Raw genomic sequence first — 25,349 nt, forward strand, 5'->3', positions numbered from 1 at the left:
CAACAGGAATGCAGGAATGTTTCTCAAAAGCCCACTCTCTACTGTTGTACTACACACCTCATCCTAACAGTTGTTCCTGTGAAGGTTCAGGGTCCTGTGTGGCACATTTTACAGGCATTCGTTGTCTTTCAGGGCAAAGAACTTGGAGATGCAAAGGCAGGGCAATGCCAGGAGATAATGAGGACCACGCCTTGCTACTGCAAGCCTCAGGTGTCTTCTAGCAGCATCAAGAATGTGTTAGAAATGGAGGCAACCAGTTTCCAGGTTGACAAGATCGTTGGGTGACTTGGAAGCACATCAGAGTTTTAGGATTCCTGTCATAAATCTGTGGAGATAGCTCCACCTCAGCCAGCATGCTTCTCTAGTATGGGGCTGCTCTAATGGGGATCCCAGACCCAGCTGCTTCACCTGGGAACAACTTGACTGCAAAGGACCTGTCTTAGTCAGGGCTTCTATTGCTGCAATGAAAAACCATGTCCAAAAAGCAAGTTGGGAAGGAAAGGGTTTATTTGGCTTACACTTCTGTCATTGGAGGAACTTCGGACAGAAACTCAAGCAAGGCTGGAGCCTGGAGGCAGGAGCTGATCCAGAGGCCATGGAGGGGTGCTGCTTACTGGCTTGTTTCCCCTGGCTTGCTCAGCCAGCCTTCTTATAGAACCCATGAACACCAGCCCAGGAACGGCACCACTCACCTCGGGCTGGGACCTCCTCCACCAACCACTAATTGAGGAAAGGACCTTACCACTGGATCTCATGTGGGCACTTGCTCAACTGAGGCTGCTTTCTCTTCAATGACTCCAGCTTGTGTCAACCTGACACACAAAACCCAGCAAGTATCCCACCCAAGCCTACAGACTCCGACATGCTGGGTCTATCTTCAGGTGATTCTAATGAACTCTTAAGGTTTGATGATTCGGATTGAAGGGCCAGGCAATCCCACCGTAGTTCGCCTGAGAAAGAGCCCACAGTGAGATCCTACCCTGTGGAGCCAAGCAGTTTGCTGCCCCATGATCTTACCTGCCCTGGTGAAATCAAACACCCCGTCCTCTGTTCTTTGTGTTAAAAATTCAAAGCTACCCTACCCTGAGAATTAGCTGCTCTGGAATCTGTGTCAACGTGGGCTGTGCAGATTCTTTAAGCACATACTTACTCATTCATCTAGGATCAGGTGGGAAGGACTGGGACAGAGGTAGTGACATACATGCAAAGATTAAACTGCATCCCAGAGATACCTGGTAAGTTTGATCCTAACAGAACTGGCTAGGTGTTAGCATGTGAGCTATGTCCCTAAAGCCCCTCAATCCTTGCGTGTTGGAGACAGATTTGCTATCACCGTCTCATTAAAAGGGAGTGTGAAGACTTTAGTTTATGCTCTAACCATATGGGAGTTTCTTTTTAAAAGCAACCTGTAAGGATAATTATTAAAGCCACTCTGGTGTCTGGGGTAATGGCTCAGTCATTAAAGTGCCCACAGTGGAAATCTGAGTTTGGATCTCTAGAGCCTATGGGTTGTTGTTTATTTTGGTTTTATTTTTTTGCCCGGGAGGCAGAGTCATGGTGGTTAGCCCCTGAGGGATGACGCTTGCAGATGACCTCTGGCTTCCAAATGCAATGTGAACACAAACCTGCACAAACATGTAAACATGTGCATGCACACACACTTGCCACCACATGAACACCGCCCCCCCACACACACACACAAAATAAAATCATTTTGCTTTACCTATAGAATAAACTTGTTTTCAAGGGGGAGCTACTCACCAGGCTGTACTACCACAAACTACTGCTCCTTATATGAGCACAGCTCTGGTCTCAGCATCAAAGATTTGTAGAGAGAGCTGTAGGGACAGGATCAAGTATTTTAGAGACTTTTTTTTTTGTGTTGGCAGAAAGAGTGGAGTTGAAGAAGCTCTTGGTGGTGAAGGTTGGTGGTACTACCAGGAAAGAAAATCAAAAGCAAAGAGATCAGACTGAGCTATGGATACCAAGTGGTGGTCTGTCTATATTCAGTCCCTAAGGCACTTGGTCATTTCATGGAGTTTCAAGTTCTCTGAGGAAAACGCAGTCTCTAGGGTTGCATGAGATCTGAGTTAGAAACTCTGAACCACTTATAATCACTCAGGTAGTTTTAGAAACCCCATGGTAAGAGTTATCCTTTCAGCAAAACCTTCAGACACTCAGCCATTATTTAGAACCTATTTCAACGAGACAGAGTCTAAGTTCTCTCTGCCATTTTTTTGATTTTGAGTCGTCACTGTCACTTTAAAACTTCCCGCTCTTGCATTTCCAACTCGAGAATCCACAGCTATTTCTGCCTTGGTTATGCAAGCCGAGCTGTGCCCCCTGGTGGCAATCTGGACAGGAAGATGAGAAGCATATTTCAATCAGGGAGAGCGTGCCGACTTAATTGAAAAAGGTGGCAGGCCTGAATTTGAAATGGAATTTCATATCAAACTTTTCAGTTCTTACTAAAAATAGGAAACATCCCGAGAAACTCAAATCCAATGTATTAACTCCAGCCTGCGAGGTGCATATTTCAACTCCCCTGGCTTTGTCACAAAATGGATTAGCTTCTTGAAATATGTCAGTTCAACATGAAATTAAATATTTGCTCCATCCAGCTAAGGAGCTGAGCTCACAGAGAAGGACGGCGGTCTGGCGGCACAGCCTTCCTTTCCTCTGCCATCGGGGCGGCACGTGCCCCAGAAACATGATGGCACCTGCTTCTTCAGGGTATGCAGTTCCCCGTATTACAAAACCATTTGGGCACCAACAATGTCATTTTGAAGACAGCTCGAGGAAAATCTCTAAATTTTAGAATTTATTCTTCAGTCAGAAGAGCCAAATGGATTTGAGTAGATTATGCTGAGGGCCTTTGATTAAATTTTAACTATTTGGAGGCAGAAAGGAATGATTAAAGAGAGTCACCAGGAAATGTATTTGGGAGGAGGAAATGTCAGAATGTTGCCTGCTAAACTGATGAGTCTGCTTCTGTGGCTGTTATTTACACACACAGAGAGAAAAGAAAAAAAATACTCTTCCTTAAATAAATATTCAAGTAATGAACATGTATTAAAAAATGGTATGATGCTAAATTTGAAATGCTAAAACAGAAGTCCCAGGCCTCCAGAACAGCATATAGCCATGTTGAAAATGTGTATAAGAAACTACATAAAACAATACAAAAGACAGCAAAAATAGAAAAACTCTTAAGTTACAAAACCCAAAGTGAGCAAGTAAGATTGCTTGGCAGGTAGAGGGGCTTGCCACCAAGTCTGATGACCTGAGTTCGTTTCCTTGATCTTCCAGGGTAGAGGAAAGAATGGACTCCAGAAAGTGGTTCTGACTTCACATGTGCACACACAAGTAAATAAATGTTATTAAAATTTTAGGGGCTCGGGAGATAGCTCAGCATATGAGACCTTACTGTTCTTACAGAGGACCTGAATTTAGTTTCTGGCACCCACACTGGCAATTCACAACCACCTGTAACTCCAGTTCCAGGGTATCAGGCATCTCTGATTTCTGCAGGCATATGCATATATCCATATATGTCTCTTGTCCTTCACTAGGTTGGTAAGGACAGACCACTGGAATGACAGCCTAGCAGCTGAACACTCCAACTATGAACACTCTGAGCTAGCAGTTTTCAATGGTGGGTGCCAGCTAGCAAGGGCTACTGTGTTTCTTTCAAAAGTTTACCACATTCCTTGGTTCATAAGAATTCTCAATGACATTCTGCCAGGACAGTTTGAGAAGCCAAGATCTAGTGCAGAAGGCCACAGCGTGGCTAAGCATCCTTGTGCTTGTAACATCCTTGTAACAAAGTCCTCAAGATAATAAAGTCATAAAGAAGGAAGAGCTGTTTTGGTTCACTTTGAATTTTCTGTCTACAACTGTCTTCTTTCTACTCAAAACATGCCAATTGCATCAGTGAAAAATGAAACCCTACAAACTTACTCTTTCAAATAATTACATTAGAAAGTATGGTATATTAGGACTATTTCAATTTTTTTTAAATGTTTTCTTTATTTTATGTAGTTGTTTTGTTTTTTTTTTCAATTTTTTTATTAGATATTTTCTTCATTTACATTTCAAATGCTATCCCAAAAGTCTCCTATACCCTACCCCCACCCCTGCTCCCCTACCCACTTCTTGGCCCTGGCGTTCCCCTGTACTGAGGCATATAAAGTTTGCAAGACCAACAGGCCTCTCTTCCCAATGATGGCCAACTAGGCCATCTTCTGCTACATATGCAGCTAGAGACACAAGCTCTGGGGGTACTGGTTAGTTCATATTGTTGTTCCACCTAAAGGGTTGCAGACCCCTTCAGCTCCACAGGTACTTTCTCTAACTCCTCCAATGAAGGCCCTGTGTTCCATCCAATAGATGACTGTGAGCATCCACTTCTGTATTTGCCAGGCACTGGCCTAGCCTCACATGGGACAGCTATATCAGGGTCCCTTCAGCAAAATCTTGCTGGCATAAGCAATAGTGTCTGCATTTGGTGGCTGATTGAGATGGGTCCCTGGGTGGGGTAGTCTCTGGATGGTCCATCCTTTTGTCTTAGCTCCAAACTTTGTCTCTCTAACTCCTTCCATGGGTATTTTGTTCCCTATTCTAAGGAGGAATAAAGTATCTACACGTTGGTCTTCCTTCTTCTTGATTTTCTTGTGTTTTGCAAATTGTATCTTGGGTATTCTTGGGTTAATATCCACCTATCAGCGAGTGCATATCAAGTGACTTCTTTTGTGATTGGGTTACCTCACTAAGGATGATATCCTCTAGATACATCCATTTGCCCAAGAATTTCATAAATTCATTGTTTTTAATAGCTGGGTAGTACTCCATTGTGTAAATGTACCACATTTTCTGTATCCATTCCTCTGTTGAGGAACATCTAGGTTATTTCCAGCTTCTGGCTATTATAAATAAGGCTGCTATGAACATAGTGGAGCATGTGTCCTTCTTACCAGTTGGAACATCTTCAATTTTTGTGGCAGTTCAAATTTTTGCTAATAAGTCTTCAGAGATCATCATAATTCTCTACCTAAACAACAGCAATCAGATATGTAGGGAAGGCTGAATGAGCGAGCATCAAATGAGCATGTAATTAAAATGCGTAGGGCACAGTCAGGCTCAAGAGTGTGGGACTCCAACGTCGAAGAAACAACATCCTGGATAACAGTAGTAAAACTCACAGAGTTCAGTATCTATTTATTCCAACCAGTACATAGAAAAAGAGAGAGAGTAGGGACATAAAAGCTGTACACATTATTTGAATTGTAGTAAAAGTCTATACAATACATGGCATGTTGGAGCCTGGGAAAGCAAGTCAGTGTAGTATGCAAGGCCCTGAGTTGTATCCCCATCATAGTTTATCTCAGCTGTATCAGCTGTAGTCGTTGGCCTGGGTAGAAAGGATCTAAGCTCTTCCAGTCTTGTAATAGAACTAATATGAATGGCCATTGGAATATTTTCAACTCAGGGACAGGTCTGGAGGCACATAGGAAGCACACCGCCATAGAAAAGGACACCAAAGAGAAACAAGAACCAGTGGTACCCGTGTTAGTGAGCTGATATTGCAGGTACTTCCATTAGCTTCAATATAACTATGGCAAACAGAAGCAGAAAGGCAGCAGGCCGTTTACAGGAGGGCTGTTGTTGTTCAGACCATTCGGACCATCCTCTTCTTCAGCTCGGCAGCCTTCTCCTCTATTTTAGCGCTGCGCTCCTCTGCTACCTTCTCGATGCCTTCATGGTACTTCTCCAGAGCACTTTTCAAGTTTACAAAGATCTCCTGAGGACAAATGACAAAGAGTACTCACTCCATGTGACAGCCAGACCTATCCCCGAGTTGAAAATATTCCAATGGCCATTCATATTAGTTCTATTACAAGGCTGGAAGAGCTTAGATCTTTTCTACCCAGGACCAACGACTACAGCTGATACAGCTGAGATAAACTATGAACCACCAAGAAAACAGAAGTTTCTGAAAGCTTTATTTCTTAAATCTTGTAAGAACAAGCAGGTGCATCAGTGACTGGTTTGTGTGAATGCTGTTTTGAGCAATCAGCACACTCAAAGGCTATAGATCAATTGAAGCTCCTCGTTCTACTAGGTTATGTGCTTATTGGAGAGCTGAGTAAGGCAGGCAGAGAGAGATCACTTTCGAGAAACCGTCAAAGCCAAGTGTAGCTAAAAAAGGAAATACAATCTGCAAATACACACCGAGCCATTTAGTACATCAAAGCGATGTTTTTCTCCTGAGAATAAGCACACTTCCAAGGAGGAGCTAGTTACACAGACAGAGGCACGATAAATGGAACAGGAAACCCAAATCCAGCAACACACCACAAGAAGCAAACGTGGCATCGCACTGAGCACACTCTTGGGTGTAAAAGGAGATGGGATATAGCCTTCTCAATACTATTTTAGAATATCCAAGTAAATGTCTATACACAAGTGGGAGGTTATAATGACAGCTGGCATATAAAAAGTCTTACTGTGAAGGCATATCCTTCTAAAGTCAAAGCAGAGGGCTGGGATGGAAAGAAAACCCAAACCTAGCCCAGCGCTGTTTGCTATAGTACTAGCCATTTGGAGCTATTTATAAGTAAAGAATTTAGATTATAAACTCAGCAGTGGTGGTGCACGCCTTTAATCCTAGCACTTGGGAGGCAGAGGCAGGCGGATTTCTGAGTCCGAGGCCAGCCTGGTCTAGAGTGAGTTCCAGGACAGCCAGGGCTACAAAGAGAAACCCTGTCTCAAAAGTTTAGATTATAATCCTAACGCCATTAGCCCCTCTGGTGCACTAGACACACATCGAGGGCTCAGGGCACAGTGCCTACCTAGCCAGTAGTTTCAGAACAGAAAGGCATAACTCGGAGTCTAGCAATGTTTCACCCAAGTGTTGGTCTGATAATCTCATTTTTGAAATCTGAGAGATTTAGAATTTTATAACATTCATGGACTTTTACACCTAACATCATCCATTGATCCTAGAAGTATTTTATTTCATGGATCAAAAATATACTGTTGGAAGCCAGCCATGGTGGTACACGCTTTTAACCCTAGTACTCAGGAGGCAGAAGCGACTGGCTTTCTGAATTTGAGGCCAGCCTGGACTACGTGAGTTCTAGGACAGCAGAGCTACATAAAGAAATCCTGTCTCAAATATACTGTTGGTATTTCCCCTTCCATTCTGGTATCGGTTGTGTTCTAATACCCCTCTCCCTTAAAGCTTCCTGTTTCCCTCACAGACTCTTTAGGTCTTGCTATCTACACACTCACTCCACATAAGTACACACATTTAACACTTAGAACGTGGTTTTTTGTCTTTCTGGGCCTTGGTCACCTCACTCAATATAGTATTTTCCACTAGCATCTATATTCTTTCATTTATGGATGAATAACAGTGCACTGTGTACATGCACCCCAGTTTTACTATCCATTCCTTTGTAGGTGGACATCTAGGATGATTCTTGGTGACTTCAACAGAGCAGCCATGAGCATGAATAAGCAAGTATAGCGACCACATAACAGCCTGTCTTACAACGGTCTACAGCTGGGTCAGACAGCAGTCCTATTTTTAACCAAAGCACCCCACACTGGCTTCATAGTGGCTGCACCACCTTACAGTCCCGTGAGCAGTGAACAGTCCTTCAGACCAGTACAACAGCAAAGTGCTGCTGGGAAGCCCGGGAGCTGAGCTCGCTCTCCAAGACACACGTCATGGTGGAAGAAGAGTGAGCCACGTCACAGAGTTGTCCTCTGGCCTTCAAGCATAAGCAAGGTGTGTGCTCACACACTAAATTAATAAGTACACTAAATTAATAAATAAATAAATAAATAAATAAATAAATAAATAAATAAATTCTTATAGGCTTTCTTCCACCCACACTCTTGCCAGTTTCTGGCATCAATTCTGTTCTTAAAGCTAGTCATTCTAACTGGGATAAGACAGATTATCGTTTGAATTTGCATTTCTGATAGTTAAGGATGTTGAATATTTTTAAAAACATTTATTAGTGATTTGCATTTCTTCTTTTGAGAGCTCAGTTCCATCTCCTGGCCTACGGATGTTTGTTTTCTTGTCCGGTGTTTTGAACGGCTCCTATGCTCCGGGCACCATCCTATCAGGTGCACCGTCAGAAGGCTTCTCCCTTCTGTGAGTCCGGGGACCATCCTATCAGGTGCACAGTTAGAAGGGTTTCTCCCTTCTGTGAGTCCGGGCACCATCCTATCAGGTGCACAGTTAGAAGGGTTTCTCCCTTCTGTGAGTCCGGGCACCATCCTATCAGGTGCACCGTCAGAAGGCTTCTCCCTTCTGTGAGTCCGGGCACCATCCTATCAGGTGCACCGTCAGAAGGCTTCTCCCTTCTGTGAGTCCGGGCACCATCCTATCAGGTGCACCGTCAGAAGGCTTCTCCCTTCTGTGAGTCCGGGCACCATCCTATCAGGTGCACAGTTAGAAGGCTTCTCCCTTCTGTGAGTCCGGGGACCATCCTATCAGGTGCACCGTCAGAAGGCTTCTCCCTTCTGTGAGTCCGGGCACCATCCTATCAGGTGCACAGTTAGAAGGCTTCTCCCTTCTGTGAGTCCGGGGACCATCCTATCAGGTGCACCGTCAGAAGGCTTCTCCCTTCTGTGAGTCCGGGCACCATCCTATCAGGTGCACAGTTAGAAGGCTTCTCCCTTCTGTGAGTCCGGGCACCATCCTATCAGGTGCACCGTCAGAAGGCTTCTCCCTTCTGTGAGTCCGGGCACCATCCTATCAGGTGCACCGTCAGAAGGCTTCTCCCTTCTGTGAGTCCGGGCACCATCCTATCAGGTGCACCGTCAGAAGGCTTCTCCCTTCTGTGAGTCCGGGCACCATCCTATCAGGTGCACCGTCAGAAGGCTTCTCCCTTCTGTGAGTCCGGGCACCATCCTATCAGGTGCACCGTCAGAAGGTTTCTCCCTTCTGTGAGTCCGGGCACCATCCTATCAGGTGCACCGTCAGAAGGCTTCTCCCTTCTGTGAGTCCGGGCACCATCCTATCAGGTGCACAGTTCTGTGAGTTGTGTTTTGTTTGTGAGTGTGTGGACAGCTCTGCCTGCTCTGTGGAAGGTTTCTGAGCTCATGAGCTGCTATTTGTGGACCGTCAGGCTTATTCCTGAGCAAGCTGAATACTATGCAAAAAGGCCTTCCCTAGTGCCTGGATCTTCAAGTATTTTCTCTAGTTTTTTTCTCTAGCAGTTTCAGAACTCCATGTCTTATGCTATGGTCTGTGGAGTTTGTGTTTGGTGCCAGATGAGAGGAAAGCGTTCTTTCTATTTCAGCTTTCTGTATGGGGATATCCAGTTTCTTGTGCGCCTTTGTTAATGTGCCTGACGTTTCCTCAGCGACCTTTTGTGGCATCTTTGTTAAAAGCAAAACAACAAACAAACCAGCTGGCTCTAGCTTCAAGCTCTTTTTTCTGTCCTGCTTTGCCTACTGATCTGTGTCTGTGACAGTGCACACTGCTCTGTCTCTGACTCTGTAGTGTAGTGTGAAGTCAGGTACACCTCCTATTGGACCTGAAAGGATGGAAATGATCTGCTCATCGCAAAATTCTTAGAGGCAGGGACAACATCCTTGTCTCCAACTTGACTCCTGAGCCCACGGGGACCTTGATATCCAGGGGCACTCACACCCTTGCTAAATACTGACTATAAAGTTCAGGTAATCCACTCATTATGAATGAATATAAACTGCAAGAGAATAGGGAGGCCCTGATTTAAACAAGAAAATGAACTATGAAAGCATTACTTCAGAGAGATGACAGGCACTGCTTAGTACTCAACACAGGGATTTAAAAGTGGACTCAATGAAGAAAGCTAGCATTTTGCTCTAGTTCATAAGACTTAAAAAATTAGGTTATGAATGCGTGAATAAAATGGGTCAGTCATGAAGGGTATCACTGAGGACAAAGAAATCATAATATTAACTTTGTGAGTCTGACAGCCAGGGTTATCTCCGGCAGGTCTAAAATGTCAATTCCTTGTGATATAAAATGATGATGAGAAATATTAAAAAATTATGTAATCTTAGAAATATATCAAATAGTCTAAAAGAAATTTATGAAGACATTGTAGGGAAGAAATGAAATGGGAAGAAGGGTGAAGAAGAGAAAAGACAGGGAAGATTTTGAACCTTATATAACTTTGTTGTTACTACCTGGAACAGGAAACAGATCTTTAATGCTGTCCAAGGAGAAGAGGAGTGCAAAGCTAGATGAGGGATCTATGTGAGCCAAAATTAAAGCAGGGTAGTGGTGCCCTGCGTCTGGCAGCCCGTGTGAAGAGCACTCTGACACTCTGTGCTGTGCATCTTTGTGAAGCGTGGCTATGAGAAGGAAAGAGAACTGACCAAATGCACTCAAGTTCACCCTCGCATGCACAGCCATTCTCGGGCTGCTGAGGAGCTGATGGACCTGAGCGGGCAGGTAAAGGAACGACAGCACAGCAAGCCGCACTGTTGGCCTGAGCTCTGAGCACACACTGTGTGCTCTGGGGGAGCTACAGCACAGCCAGGGTCCACTGACACTACACAAGGAGAAAGAATTAGTGTGGATGAGATTTAAACTGATTTTGGCATTTTGAGAATCTAGGCTGAAAGAAATACAATTAGGCCTGCAAGACATTATACTAAGATCTTGAGTTGAGAGCAATCATTTCATCACAGTATGGTATGGTGAAGAAACAACTTGGCAGAGTTGCCCGTGAAGAAGATGTAGTCTTTAACTGATCATAATTTGAACATGAACAGAAGGTGAGACACTGTTGCTGACAACCCAGCCTCCAAAACAAGGCTCTGTGAACAGAAGCTCTGTGCTTCTGGGGCTACAGCAGTACTTGGGAAGACTGCAGTTTGTACTACGTTCTACAGAGTAAATAATGACAGGTAAGAAGCAGTAATGATAAGCAGGAAAACAATAAATCTGAAAATTAAAGAGTGGCTGGACCTCCGGCTATTAAACACAATGAGAGACAACTGAAAGACACAGGACCATCTTATGGGTCATTCCATACAACGGGGTATAGATTATTCCAGACGGAAGATCTGAGTCCACCAGAGGACAGACATTGACTATTTTAAATTCAGAATGAGAAATAACATTTTAACAACTACAGCTGTAGCAGAACAGCTTGTGTGGTTATGAGCTCCATCCAGAGAAAACAATTACAATTACAGAGCCCATCAGCGGCTCTCAAATGCCACCCTATTCTAGAGATAAACAGACAACTCAATTCAGTGGTGGGACCTATTGTTTAGAATCTAATTCAATGTATTTGGGAGGGGCCTTGCTCATTTCAAAACTCCTCACTGAACTGCAACACACAGCTAGTTTTAGGACACAGTGCTCAGTGCCCTTTCAACTTTATAAATATTTATGGAAAATAGACTATACCCAAGGCCATTGTAGGAATGATTTCAGATGCCATGCTGAGTTTTAAAGCACAGCTGGTATTGCCAGGAAAGTTGTGTTATTGGTGAGACACATGTGCACAGAGCTAAGAGAAATATGACATAGCCTGGGCATCTTTAATGACTAACAAAGATAGCTCAAATTCAAGCTAGTTATCAGTTTGAATCTATTAATAATCAGCTCAACAACTCCACCTAGAACAAGTGACATCAGAGTCTGGTTTATTTAAGAAAGTGGGGCAGAGTATCTCAGGTCTCCTTTCCTTAGATCTTCCCAGACTGTGTGGACAGAGCAAGACAGTGGCAGTGTGAGTACAACTATCACACGTCAGGCAAGCTCAGAAACAGGAGGATGGAAAGGAGTGAAAAGACGAGGCCTAGGAATTCTGAACGGACTGAGCCTACTTTAGTAGCTTTTGGTAAAAGGTTTTTAGAGCTATTACTTAAAACATCCTGAGTGAAGTCCATCTACCTAATGACTTCAGAACCTTTATTAAGCAACTACTTTTACCCCAAAGAATGGTGCTCTGTGATATGCTAAAAGGCAAGTAGGGAAAAGGCACAGCAGATGCATAGCTGTGACTATCAGAGGGTACCCGAGGGCTGCTATACATGGACATAAAAGTGAAGGCCTGGGAGGTCAAGCGCTGCTCTGGAGAACTCAACTCTCTGCACAGGTAACACCATCTACATTTTAACCTCACGGGCTCAGTCTCCTAAAAGCACCCACCTGAGACTTCAATATCTCCCTTTTCTTGGTATCTCTCAGTTGTTGAATCGCAGATTTAATCTTGTGGATTTCTTGATTAACGGTGGTTACTTGCTCACAGACAGCATCTCTCTTTTCTTGAACTTTATTGCAGTCTCTAAAAGGGAATAGAGACACTGGACATAAGCTCTCTTGAGCATTTAAAAGACAAGAGACTAGTAGTGAACCCAGAGCCATCGTGTTGATACTTGCTTAGCAAGCTCAGAACCCTTCCAGATATCAAAGCAAGCAGACAAACCCCACGAAACCCCAGTGTGGTACCCTATAGTCACACCCTGGCATGTGGAACCACCTCATTCAACAGTGATTCTTCCTGTCTCCTTGTTTTGTGGAGCTGAAGATCAAAGCCAGGGCCTGACACTTGCTAGGCAAATGCTCAACCACTGTTACACCCCAGCCCTCGAAACTTACTTTCTTTACCATGAAGGCTCAGCTCCAGCGGCTCAGTGTGCACATCCAGGCAGTTAGTGGACATGTGCATCAGTACAGCGTCCCAGCACACTTGGCCAGATACAGACAATCCCTTTTCCTTTCACATACATGGACATACCCGAGAGTCCCAATGCCACACTGAAGGACTAAGGACTGACATCCTAGACATATCTGTGGCACGTATTCTAAAAGCACATTCCAAGAATTGACAAGGAGACTAATGGTGAAATAACTTACATACTTCAGAAGAACTTAGCAATGTATTGATTTTTACCTGAATAATAGCAAGATTATTTTTCTAATGCACTTTTTCTCTCTGGGTCACTATGTTTCAAGTGCACTGAAATAAACGCTAGTGCCCAACTTCTTTAAAGATTAAGATGAAGAAACTGTCTGTCTCAAAAAGCAGTAAACAAGCAGAAAAACCTCAACCAACCAACCAACCAATCAATAAATCAATCAATAATCAAATAGATAAATGAAAAAACCTGTGGTCCTATTTCTACATAGTGACAGAATTATATTTATCTCAGACACTAGAGGCAGAATTCTTCTTGAAAACATAAAGGAAATAAAACAACAACAACAACAAAACAGAAAAGAATAGATATTTTAAGTTGGACAGAAATATTCCTCTTCCATGCTGGCCCAAGTATGAGACTGTCAGGCAAACATTAAGCTCATGTTTCCAAAAAAAAAAACCTTTGAATGTAGCTGTGCATCTAGACCAGGACTTGGATTGAGAGTGTAGTCATTTTGTGACAATAGTGGAAAGCAATAAAAAAATTATTGCAAACTATGGAAATAAAAACAACTATTTAGAATGAAAACAAACAGATTAGATAGATGGATAGACAGACAGATAGATTAGATAGAAAGATAGATAGATAGATAGATAGATAGATAGATAGATAGATAGATGGATAGATGGATGGATGGATGGATGGATTAGTGGATGATAAAAGGAAACACAGTGGTTTTGAAAGCCTGTGAGCTTTCCTGGTTGCACCCTCCGCCCCACACTGGAATGGCTCATACTCAATCATGGCCTGCTTGTAATGTTTCACATCCTCCTGCTTCTTGTTGATTTTGAATCGTGCCGTGGCAAGCTTCTCCTTCTTTACAGTCATCATTCTTATGAGAGAATTTTCTTCAGTCTTCAGTTTCTTTAGTTCCGATGAATCACTTTCAATCTGGTCCTCCAAGTTCAAGCTCTGTGTTTTATGAAGAATATTTAAAGTCAACACAACCAAACAAGATTTATTATTTAAAAAAGAAAAAGAGAGAGAGAGAGAGAGGGAGAGAGAGAGAGAAAGAGAAGGAAGGAAGGAAGGAAGGAAGGAAGGAAGGAAGGAAGGAAGGAAGGAAGGAAGAGAGAGGGAGAGGGAGAGAGGAAGAGGGAGGGAGGGGGAGGGGGAGAGAGAGAGAGAGGTGGGGGAGGGGGGAGTTTCTAGGGAGAGCTGGAGTAAAACACAATTGTGAAATGGAGCTAAGTCTTCCGGCCCTGAAAGCTCAGTAAAGAAATACAACTGAACCAAGGGAAAGAGCCCGGCTGGCAGAGCGAGCAAGCTTCCCCTGCTGGTCTGCCAGGACTGACAAGTGACAGGCGCTCAACAGCCCTCTCTCTAAAAAACAACAAATGTTTACTGCAATGTCAGTAATGGTGGGAGTGGCCTGAATTAAAATCTGAAAATGGTTTCAAGCATGGGAGACACCAAGATGATAGCGTTGCCTCTCATCCCCAGAGGAGACTCTGTTCAAAGCTTGATATCTCTATTAACCCTCAGTGCAATGTTGGGAACTAAGCTGGGACTTTATGCCACTGATGATAAGTGATCACATTGGTTAGGATGAGCCAATATACTCGTTACTAAATTGTGTTATATTAATCTATTAGTTATCTTATTTGAAGGTTACAGTACGCCTTGACATCCCGATGCTTAGGGGGAGATGTCTGACTCCTCAGAACACACTACCACAGAACAACTTTAGTTTTTCTTTAGGAAGATAGTAAACATAAGATGAAAGTGAATCCAAGCCGGACAGTGGTGGCGCACGCCTTTAATCCCAGCACTTGGGAGCAGAGGCAGACGGGTTTCTGAGTTCGAGGCCAGCCTGGTCTACAGAGTGAGTTCCAGAAACCCTATCTTGAAAAAAACAAAACCAAACCAAAAGATGAAAGTGAATCCAATGCAGTGTAACAGCCCGACACAAATGACAGAAATAATGTCCAATACAAACCTCCTTTAAGAGACTGCTTAGTTTCTCCCTATTATCTGCAAGGTCCTGCGATTTCTTTTGATATAACTGCACCTCCAGCTGACAGGAAGGCAAGCAATCCACAGAATCTCTATAGATATCATACTGCTCCATCACTTTTTCCTTTAGGAGGGGAAAAAAAGAGCAGTTTAATATTCTGTTATGAACCCACAAAGTCAATTAATTTGCTCTTCAATAATTTCTGCATTTGCTACTCAAAGTTCAAGAACACACAACAACTAAGTTCCTAGGTCAGTAGCAAGGCGCCACTACTGACATATATCAAGCATATGACACATTCATTCATTGATTCATTCATTTATTATTGTGCATGTGTACTTTGTTTGCATGTACCTCATGTGCATATCTGGTGCAGGAGACTAGACAAGGGCACTGGATCCTCTAGACTGGAATTATAGGCAGCTGTGAGCCACCATGCAAGCACTGGGGATAGAACCCATCTCCTCTCAAAAAGCAGCCAGTGCTCTTAACTTTTGAGCCCTTTCTCAATTATGCTTTTAAATTCTAAATATCCTTAACAAAGAAAACTGCCACTACTTCACCAGCTGACAATTCACTGTTGGAATTTTTCAAAGATTCTTCATGTGGAGGGAAAGGGCTCACTGTGGCTGGGCAGAGCTTACCTTGCAATGCTCTTCTAGTGCCTACAACACCCAAGGTTTGATTCTCAGCATCACCAAAACAATCCAAAGCTTTGTTCTGTTAATCCTCAGACTACTACTGAATACTACAGGGAAGTCATATTATCTACTAAAATATTTCTGTTTGTTTAAGTAATAACTATTATTAACATCTGTTTCTCTAGAAAGATAATCTCCTTTTAAAATTAGAGAAAAAATATATATTCAGGAAAATATCTAATATCTATCTATCTATACACACACACACACACACACACACACACACACACACACACACACACACACACACACATTCACTACAACCACCTACCAATGCAGACATTTTTCCTCCTCCTGACTAGGCTACTGCCTGCCTGATCTTACTAAACAGTTAATTTCTCATGAAAGACCTAATCATACCGTTCAATTTTCATTTCTTTCTCTCTTTTTTAAAATGAATTCGTAAACACCTTTTGTACATAATGGATCAGTTCCCTCTGCTTTCCTTTGCTTCCTGTTACTGTGATGAAGACTATGACCAAAAGCCAAGCTGGGCTGTCTGGAGAGATGGCTCAGTGGTTAAGAACACTAGTTCTTCCAGGACCTGGGTTCAATTCGCAGTACCCACATGATGATTCACAACTGTCAGTAACTTCAGTCCCAGGGGATCTCATATCCTCTTTTGGCTTCCAAAGCTACTAGCCCCACATGGTACACCGACAGACATGCAAGCAAAACATCCATACACATAAAATAAAAATAGATAAAATTTAAAGCAACATAAGAGAGAAAGGGTTTATTTTGGCTTACATCTTACAACCCAACACGAAGGGAAGTCTGGGCCAAAACTCGAGTCAGGAACCTGGAGGCAGGAACCGAAGCAGAGGCCATGGAACAGTGTTCACTGGCTTACTTAGGTTGCTTTCTTAGAAAAACCAGGACCCACTTGTATACAGTAAGTTGGGCCCTCCTTGATTATAAATTAAGAAGTGTCCCATAGCTTTGCCTATAGGCCAATCTAATGGAGGCCAAGTCTTCAGTTGAGATTCTCTCTTCCCAGATATGTCTAGGACAATGGCAAGCTGACATACACCAACCAGAGCAGTGAATGGGCACAGGAAATGTGCTTTAGCAGGTCTTTTCTCTCTAAGCTCTGGGCTTTCATGTAAATGTAAAGACAGTTTCAATATAATCTAAGCCCTCAGGAGGCTGAGACAAGAGAATCAGGAGTTTAGTCTAGGCTACAAAGTCAGACTGTGGGGGTGGGGTATATGTATTCCATGTGGTCAAGAATTATATAAATGTTCAAATCTGTGAAGATTTTAAGTGTCTAATTCACATAAGGATATCTTTTCAGAAATGACCCAGCTGCTTTCTCCTTAGAGGAATAGCTGACTGAAGAGAATCCTTCTTAATAGTGGGTGTGCTGAGACCCAGAGCCTCCTCACGCTGAGCAAGCAAGCGTGCTGCTACTTAGGTAAACACCCAGGGCCACCAGAACTGTTCTTAAACAAGCCAGCCATCCCGACAGACTCTCCAATCTCTTTCTCTTTCCCGTTTGGGTTCTGATGAATTTCTTCTCTATTTTTAGTGACAATTTTTATTATTGGGAATTACCTGGATAACAAGGATAAAATTTCCTTTTACTGATAGGTTTAAACCTTGTTTGAAGAGAGAAGCCAAGCTGTCTGCCTACCTCATCTAATTTTGTCCTCCCACTACCTCAGTCCACTCCTCAAAGCAGCCCCTGGCTGGGAACATCTCTTCTGCCTTGAATGATTAGATACTGAGACAAACTTCCACTGCCCTCTCCTATCTGATTCCTCCAAATACAAACAGAATTTTCGCATTTTATTATTCCAAAGCATCCTCTATTTTTTAATGCTTATTTTCCAACGGATTTAACTTCTCTACAGCAGTTTTATATTTGAAACAAAACCTATCAGGAGAAAAGAAGGTTTCTCATATGTGACCTGTGCTCACCAACACACTTTATAAAAAATAAAATAAAAAATAAAGAAAATACAACAAAAAACAAACAAACAAACAAAACAAGGAGCCGGGAGTGGTGGCACATGCCTTTAATCCCAGCACTCGGGAGGCAGAGGCAGGCGGATTTCTGAGTTCGAGGCCAGCCTGGTCTACAAAGTGAGTTCCAGAACAGCCAGGGCTACACAGAGAAACCCTGTCTCAAAAAACCAAAAAAAAAAAAAAAAACCAAAAAAACCAAAAAACCAAACCACACTTTATGAATTCATAGCTCACACTGTAGTTTTAGTTTTTCTTTGTAAAACTGTGCATTATGTGTAATACCTTTCTGCTCTAACCCTTGCGTGATGAAGTCCCACACAAACATGGCATTTCCTCTAGACCCACCAGGCCAAAGCCTCAGAGCCGCAGTGGGATTCCACGGATGTCCTGCGCTTGCATTCTTCCCCTCTACCCCACACGTCAGAGAGGAGCATAGAAATTCAGGAGAGAAATCTGCACAGACACTAAGTAATTCAGAGAGTGCCAACAGGTAAAGGCGACTGACCCTGGCACTGCGGAGCTTCTGGACGGTGCCTTTCATCTTGTCTTTATAGTTCTTCAGCTTCTCTGGAGAGTCCACAACTTTGCTTTTCAAATTGTCTTCAACTTCTTTCAAAGAAACTAATGACAACTTTTGTTCATTCTGTTGAGAAATGTTTTCACCAATCAGGTAAGACAATAAAATTACCATTTCAATAATAGAACTTAGGCTCGGGCCGTGCCTGTTGTGGCAGGGTAAACTGATGTTTGCCTACCATAGCCTGCTTCATTCCTCAGAGTGACTCTTAATGCCCTCGGTGGCATTTCTGAGATCAGTATGGTCCTGCTAAGATGCTGCAGCATCCATTCCTAGGAACACCGACGGACCCTTGAAAACTCTCCTCCCATATCCTCTACACCCCTTCATAATCAACACAAGTACAGGCAACACTAAAATTGTGTATCTGATGTGTTTTATGTTAACCATGTGACCTGGCTGGAGTTCTAAAAAGTTATTTTTGTTCCCCTGGTACTCAAAGTAATAGCAAGTAAGGTATGTGTGCAACACAAGAAAGCATGAGCAAGGTAAGGTCCGGCCACGTGGGCTGAGAAAAGGAAGCCTTTCTCTACACTGAAATCTCTCTGTATGTGATTTTTAATATTTTATGACAAAATATATTATTATATGTAAGGCTTGTATAATTCTTCTAAAATTTTTAACTGGAAAAAAATGTTCTTAGGCTATAAAACAGCTCAGTAGGAAAGGGTGCTTGCCGCCAAGTCGTGATCTATCTACACGGTAGAGAAAACTCAAGTTCTCTCCAACACGACATCTTCCCTGCCTCTCTGGACAAACAGTACAGGCAATACCCACAGGAACAGTGACATTAAAATGGTGACTAAACAATTTAAAAGTGTAAAAAGAAATACACATATAAAAACAGAAGTCTACAGCCTAATTTACAGAATAAGACTTACAAGGACGGCCAAAAATCACTAGATTAAAAGAAGTCAAATTAGAAGGAGATTTTCCCCATAGAACAGAAAGAAAAACATTTAAAAATGTAAAAACTGAAAACATTTATTTTTAGCAAGAGTGTAGAAAGATGGACATACCTATATTTTGTTGGTAAAAATACAAATTAGAATCCTTCTAAATGTGAGTTTGGTAACAGGAGCCAAGATTCAATGTGCATTTTCTCTAATCTTCATATCCTGAGCTAAGATTTTAGTATAGGCTGACGAACATACACATTTAAAGCATACAAAAGTTAGAATACAGAGAAAAATCAAGTCCAGTGGGAAATAATGGATAATAGAAATGATCTACATAATCCAACTCTGATGCAGCCATTGGTAAGATGCAGCTATTCTGAAGCTCCCGCTAGCCATCTTTACTACAACAGTAAGGCTATGTGTGAGGTTGAGACTCACTGAGAATGATATTATTTGTGTAAAATTACACAGATATGTGTTGAGTAGAAAAATAATCCATTGCATGTATACTTATCTGTATCTATTTATCTATATACCTCTACATATATAGAGCTAGGTAGATAGGTATGTATTCGATGTATCCGACTGTATGGTTAACTTTGGGTCCTTTTTGTTTTCTTCATATATTTCTGAATGTTTGTGTTGTTTTCTTTCATAATAGTTTCTGTATTTAAGTTGAAAAAAAAGTTAAAAATTGGTCTCATTTTTGAGAGGAAAAGCTAACAGAACTGCACATGACAGTCTGCACACAGCTAAGACATAGCAGCACACTCAGACGTTAAATGCTAGGGACCAGAGAAGATACTTACTAAATGCTTGGTTTTCTCTGAAATATCTGATTTCATTTTGGCATATTCCTCCTGCAGCAGTGTCTAAGAGAAAAAACAACTGTGTTATAATAATTCAAAACATTAGAATTAAACCACTAGCTACTTCTTCCTACGATAAAAAGAGGAATTTCTTTTCTTGGTAAAAGAGTCTGAGAGTCCCTTTCCTTATCCTGGTGGTGAGTCTCGTTAAGTGAAATTGGATTAAGGAACACCTTGGATGGTGGTGGCCGCCAGTCAGTGTACCTGGGAGGGGCATTCTGGAGACAACGAGCTCACCAGGGACTCTCACCTAACGGACAGACAGTCCAACCCACTGATGGACCAAATCTGAAAACATTCTTAGGAGGCAGCAGAGCTTCCTGCCTGAGGAAGCAGGGCCCTGGGAAGATGTTCACTGCCTTGCACTTTGGGAGCGCTACTTCTGGCTTCCTGTCCCCACTATATGACTGCTCCCCTCCATGGTGGACTGAACCCTTTGCAACTGTGAGCCAAAATCAGCCTTTATGTCAATACGTTAGTAGTGATGATGAAAAAGCAAAACATAAAACAAAACCTGGTGGTGCACACCTTTAATCCCAGCACTTGGGAGGCAGAGGCAGGCAGATCTCTGAGTTCGAGGTCAGCCTGGTCTACAAGTAAGTTCCAGGACAGCCAGGGATACAGAGAAACCCTGTCTCGAAAAACCAAAAAAAAAAAAAAAATCTGTCCTAATACCACTGTAGCATTTCAAAAATTAATATGAAAATTGAAAGAGTTTCCTCCTAATTTATAATCATTAACTCATTAGATGTGTGTGATATCGACTCAGCAGCACAAAAACTCAGTCATCTTGGAGTCGCTTGAGATCTGAAAATCATCACTTCCTCTTACTGATATGCTGTCTTTTAAATAACAAACTCAAACTCCAGCTTCACAGATGCACAGGGAAAGTACCATGAGCTAACACGGAAGCTGGGAACAAAGTATCAAAACTAGTGCAGGCTAAATGCTAAACACTACTGTATTTCCTATCAATATGTAAACTGACCCCACGCCCCTAGAGGGTTTGCTACAGTGTTCAGGGTACCACAGCCTCACAGCAGAACCTGTTCCAGAATTCTATACATCCTGAATGTACACAGCACTGGCAGCATAAACAGGCACAGCCACATATTGTTTCTTTAGCAAGGAAAGCTGTGCTTTTCCCAGCTGGGTGCACCCACAGCGCATGTTAAAGTCCCACGGATACCGTTTTCTGTCTAAACTCTTCATTCAGCAGGTGCTGCAGCTCCTGAATGTCATCCATGAACTGCTTGAACTCCTCTTGCTCTTCAGCCGGAACTGTACTAAACACAACACAACAGGCCAAGAGAGTTCATCAATTCCTAACTGGGAAAGGTACAGGTAAAACCTATGCCTCTCAACACTGAGGGAAAGAAGGAAGGAAGGAAGGAAGGAAGGAAGGAAGGAAGGAAGGAAGGAAGGCAGGCAGGCAGGCAGGCAGGCTCCGAGTTGATGCCTTGTTTCTGAATTACATACTTTTTAGTCATTTGATAGATGACCTCTATCTTCTACTGAAAGAAAACTAACCAGACGAAAGCAGGCCATCATCTACCATCTAATGAGGCCCATTAACACACCCGACCCACTGTCACTCCTACTAGAATGACCACGACATTCTTCTCTTGTCCAGTGTTAACTTCCCTAACTTGGCCCTGGCTCTGACACGGTACACCTCCCAGTCAGGGGTCAGCGACTCTCCACTACCATCCCTCCCATCAGCACCTACATAGCTAAGTCTCTTTCACACCAAGGTTGAAGTTTTATTTTAGACTATCTAAGATATTAGCAATTTTGAGTCTACTTTTTGTTTTTTATCCTCTGTCTGTAAGAATTCCTCACATACTAGGATCACCACCTAAGTTCTGTCACCGGCACTGCACCGCAATGCTTCACATCACACACTGCAGACATGCACTCCCAACTGTCATTTTCTTGTGATTTAGTTTGTGATTGTTTTCGATCATGCTAAATTATACTATGTGCCTCTCGCTACCAGTCTCTTTGCTTACTGTTGCCTACAGAGGCAATTTTACCAGAGACCTTCAACAACCGCAAAGACATCAACAGTAGAATCAGACAAACAAAATCTGACGCTCAAAATCAGTGCAGACAGTCTTCAATCTATGATGGCTCCACAGAGCAATTTAATTACTACAACTCAGAACATTGTCCGCACAGTAGAAACTGTACTGTAAAGTTTCATCTTTTTAAAAAGCCAGTGATGGGGGTAATGCTGGGGCCCAGGCTGTAGCTCCTGGAGTGAACAATCCCTCTCCACAGGACAAAGCTCTGCTGTGCTGGCGTATTTACTGGGGCACCCGCGAGAAAGTACCCCTGAGAACCAGCGCAGGGCTAGAGAGGGAAATCACTGTTTTGTCTTGAGAAACAGGGCCTGAAATACCCTGCCACTTCTCCAGGAAGATGGCGAGCCTTGCTGCGGACAGCGGCACTGTCGTCTAGGACTCACTACTTGGTTGGCCTGTGGCCCTTGCTGTGTTCATCTCATCTGGAAAGTTCCCGCTTACTTGAGTTTTTCCAGTTTCATCAAAGCTTCCTGGTGCACATTGCTTAACTGCTGCATTCTGACCATAGAGGATTTCTATGAATACAATTTAATCTCACATTAGCATGTTTTAACAGACAATACATTAGAAAAAAAATACAAACACAGACTGCAAAATATTTACTTACCATCAAAAATAGTAAGTTTAGAGCCAGGCCCATAGAACTATTTTGTCTGCAACCTTAAGACCTTGAGTTTGAATTCCCAGCACCCACATAAAAAGCTGGGTATGATGCAGATACCTTGTAACCCCAACACTGCTGAGCATACACAGGTGAGTCCAGAGAGCTCTCTGGTCAGTCAGAGTAGCCAATAGAGCAAGCTTTTGTCCCAAAGAGAGACCTTGTGTCAATGCAACAAGGTGGAGCAGATGGCAGTATGACTGAGAAAGCCATCTGCTGTCCTTGCTCTGCCTCTGCCCGCACAGGATGCACCTACACACAAATGTATGTACCACACACTTACAACCCCTACACAACACACAAAATAATAACAGTCAGTTTAAGTAGTCGGGCAGTTACGACAAATGAGTGAGAACATCTTCTCTCCTTTTTAAAATGCTGGAGAGTAAACTCAGTCTTGTGCATGGGAGGTGCAACCTCTGGGCACTGTTCCAGAAAATTTCTTTACCTGACACAAATGTTGAGTCCTAGAATGGCTAGACACTGTGCTAGATGCTGGCAAGTCTCAAGAAAAGAGTCTTCTGGGTCCTGAACATATGTAGTTCTATCTCTTTGAGCCACCACGTGAATGAAAAGCCATGAAACAACTTACTCAAGCACTGAGTGTAACAGGCACAGAGACCATGACACCCGCCCGCCTGCCCACACCAACACAGTGGCAGGAAGGACACTCACTCAGCCTTCTCAGAAAGGAAATGTCTGTGTTGTGTCTTTTAAAAATGGGAGTAAGTAGACAAATAAAAGTGTGTGTATGTGCACGTGTATGTGTGTGTTTGTGTACATGTATGTAAGCTTTGGAGAGTGTCAGGTTCAGAAGTGTAAGCTTGGCCTGATTTGAACTAAGATGTCTTTACCAACTCCATGTGGCTGTATCTTAGGTCAAACTGTCTGATGCGACCCTGGTACTTTCTCAGAGTGTAGCACGTGCATACTACGAGCAATGGGCACGAAGCCCCTAATAATGGTTCATAACCTTCATAAAGTCTGTACCCTGTACAGTGAAAAAGTCTGCCAACGTGATAGCGGGGAACTATAGCTTCTACTGTGAAGCTAGGCAGGAAGGATAACAAAGTCCAGCTTTTCCCTGCTTAAAAGGAACCCAATTTCAGATATCTCGGTTATTTGAAGAATACTATGCATCTTGCAACCATCTTGGAAAAAAAAAAAAAAACTATTTCCTAATGCAAGGAATAATGTCTCAACTACAACATTAAAACAAAACTCTTATCTTCTCTGTTATCAAGAATATATGATTTCAAAGTATCATCCCAAACCAATGTCTACCTTAATATAATATAAAACCAAATTAAATTGTAACAAGCATGGAACAATTGAATCTGCGACAAATTTTCTAAACAAATTAATAATTCATACATGAGATTGTTGGCCTGATGTATATCTAACAAATATACTTAAATCTTACGTTTTGCAAAAGAAATTCTTCACACTTCTCCAGGCATGTTTCTCTGAAGTGAATAAAGTTGATAATGCCACTTAAAAAACGACTTGTCCGGTTTGTTCCTAAAATAGAAAATAAAACTGTAAACCACTGAAACATCAGAGTATAAAACTATCATTTCTTCCCTATGACTTCGCTTAAAGCACATAAAATTGTATGCTTTACCAAAGTGTGGAATGTCTGTGCCACTCAGACTGGGATTACCTTTGTATTTAGGAAGGAGGGGGAAGAGATGGGAGGAAAGAAAGCAGGAACAGGAGAAGCAGAAGTGCAAAGGCCACAACCCTCTAAATTTACAACAAACAGAAAACCAAATATAAATAAAGCAAAATCTTTGGAGAGCAGAGGACATAGAATGCATAACAGAAAGTGCCTTCAAAGCTGAAGACGAAAGCCCTGTGATGCACCTGCCCTAACCAGAAAACACCAGCAGACTTCCTGGCTCTTATGGAGTCAAGAAGACGAGATTTTGGAGTTGGAGAGGCCAGAGCAACTAGAATTGGTGAGACTAAGAACTCCCAGAGTCCGAATTGTGGAAAGTTAAAGGACGTCCTGGAGGTCTCAAGACACACGGACACAAAAGAAACTACTATGGTAAGACAAATAACCGGAAATACTTAAAGTCATAAGCAAAAGCATCCAGCACTAAATAGCATAAAGTTTGCAATCTAAGAAAAATAAAAAGCAAAACTAGAATAATGTGGTCTATAAAAAGAAAACAATATTGAAATACCTTGAAATAGCACCAATGGCAAGTATTGTAAACCGGGTCATGAAAATGCCCATCTGCTCAAAAACATGGAATCTTACAAAGGTAAAAGACAGTTCCTTAAAATACCCAAATCCAACTCTGAAAGCTGAGAAAGAAGCTATCTAAATAAAAATTATGCCCGAAAGGATAGCAACAGCATCTTGGACCTAGAGATGAGAGCATCAGTGGACAGGAAAAAAAGCTGTGGGGTGGAGGCCAGCAGGGGGAGTCCAACAGCCCACTGTGAGCAGAGGCCAGCAGGGGGAGTCTGACAGCCCACTGTGAGCAGAGGCCAGCAGGGGGAGTCTGACAGCCCACTGTGAGCAGAGGCCAGCAGGGGGAGTCTGACAGCCCACTGTGAGCAGAGGCCAGCAGGGGGAGTCTGACAGCCCACTGTGAGCAGAGGCCAGCAGGGGGAGTCTGACAGCCCACTGTGAGCAGAGGCCAGCAGGGGGAGTCTGAC

The 25,349-nt window shown here is 42.7% G+C and overlaps 1 protein-coding gene across 1 annotated transcript in view; it reads right to left on the bottom strand.

Annotated features, from left to right (window-relative positions):
- Positions 1-5,221: 5,221 nt before the first annotated feature.
- Nuf2 (NUF2 component of NDC80 kinetochore complex) overlaps positions 5,222-25,349 on the bottom strand; it is a 33,319-nt gene continuing 13,191 nt past the window's right edge. Inside the window, exons 7-15 of the mRNA XM_021165446.3 lie at positions 24,100-24,197; positions 22,457-22,530; positions 21,118-21,214; positions 19,869-19,931; positions 18,089-18,226; positions 14,894-15,034; positions 13,691-13,866; positions 12,182-12,317; positions 5,222-5,800 (exon numbers count right to left, since the gene is read on the bottom strand). Of these exons, the coding sequence (XP_021021105.1) occupies positions 5,669-5,800; positions 12,182-12,317; positions 13,691-13,866; positions 14,894-15,034; positions 18,089-18,226; positions 19,869-19,931; positions 21,118-21,214; positions 22,457-22,530; positions 24,100-24,197 (1,055 nt within the window). The 3' untranslated portion in view covers positions 5,222-5,668. The remainder of the gene's footprint in view (positions 5,801-12,181; positions 12,318-13,690; positions 13,867-14,893; positions 15,035-18,088; positions 18,227-19,868; positions 19,932-21,117; positions 21,215-22,456; positions 22,531-24,099; positions 24,198-25,349) is intronic.

Source organism: Mus caroli, unplaced genomic scaffold, assembly GCF_978045245.1.
Source record: "Mus caroli unplaced genomic scaffold, Mus_caroli_1 scaffold_1, whole genome shotgun sequence".
Taxonomy (NCBI): Eukaryota; Metazoa; Chordata; class Mammalia; order Rodentia; family Muridae; genus Mus; species Mus caroli.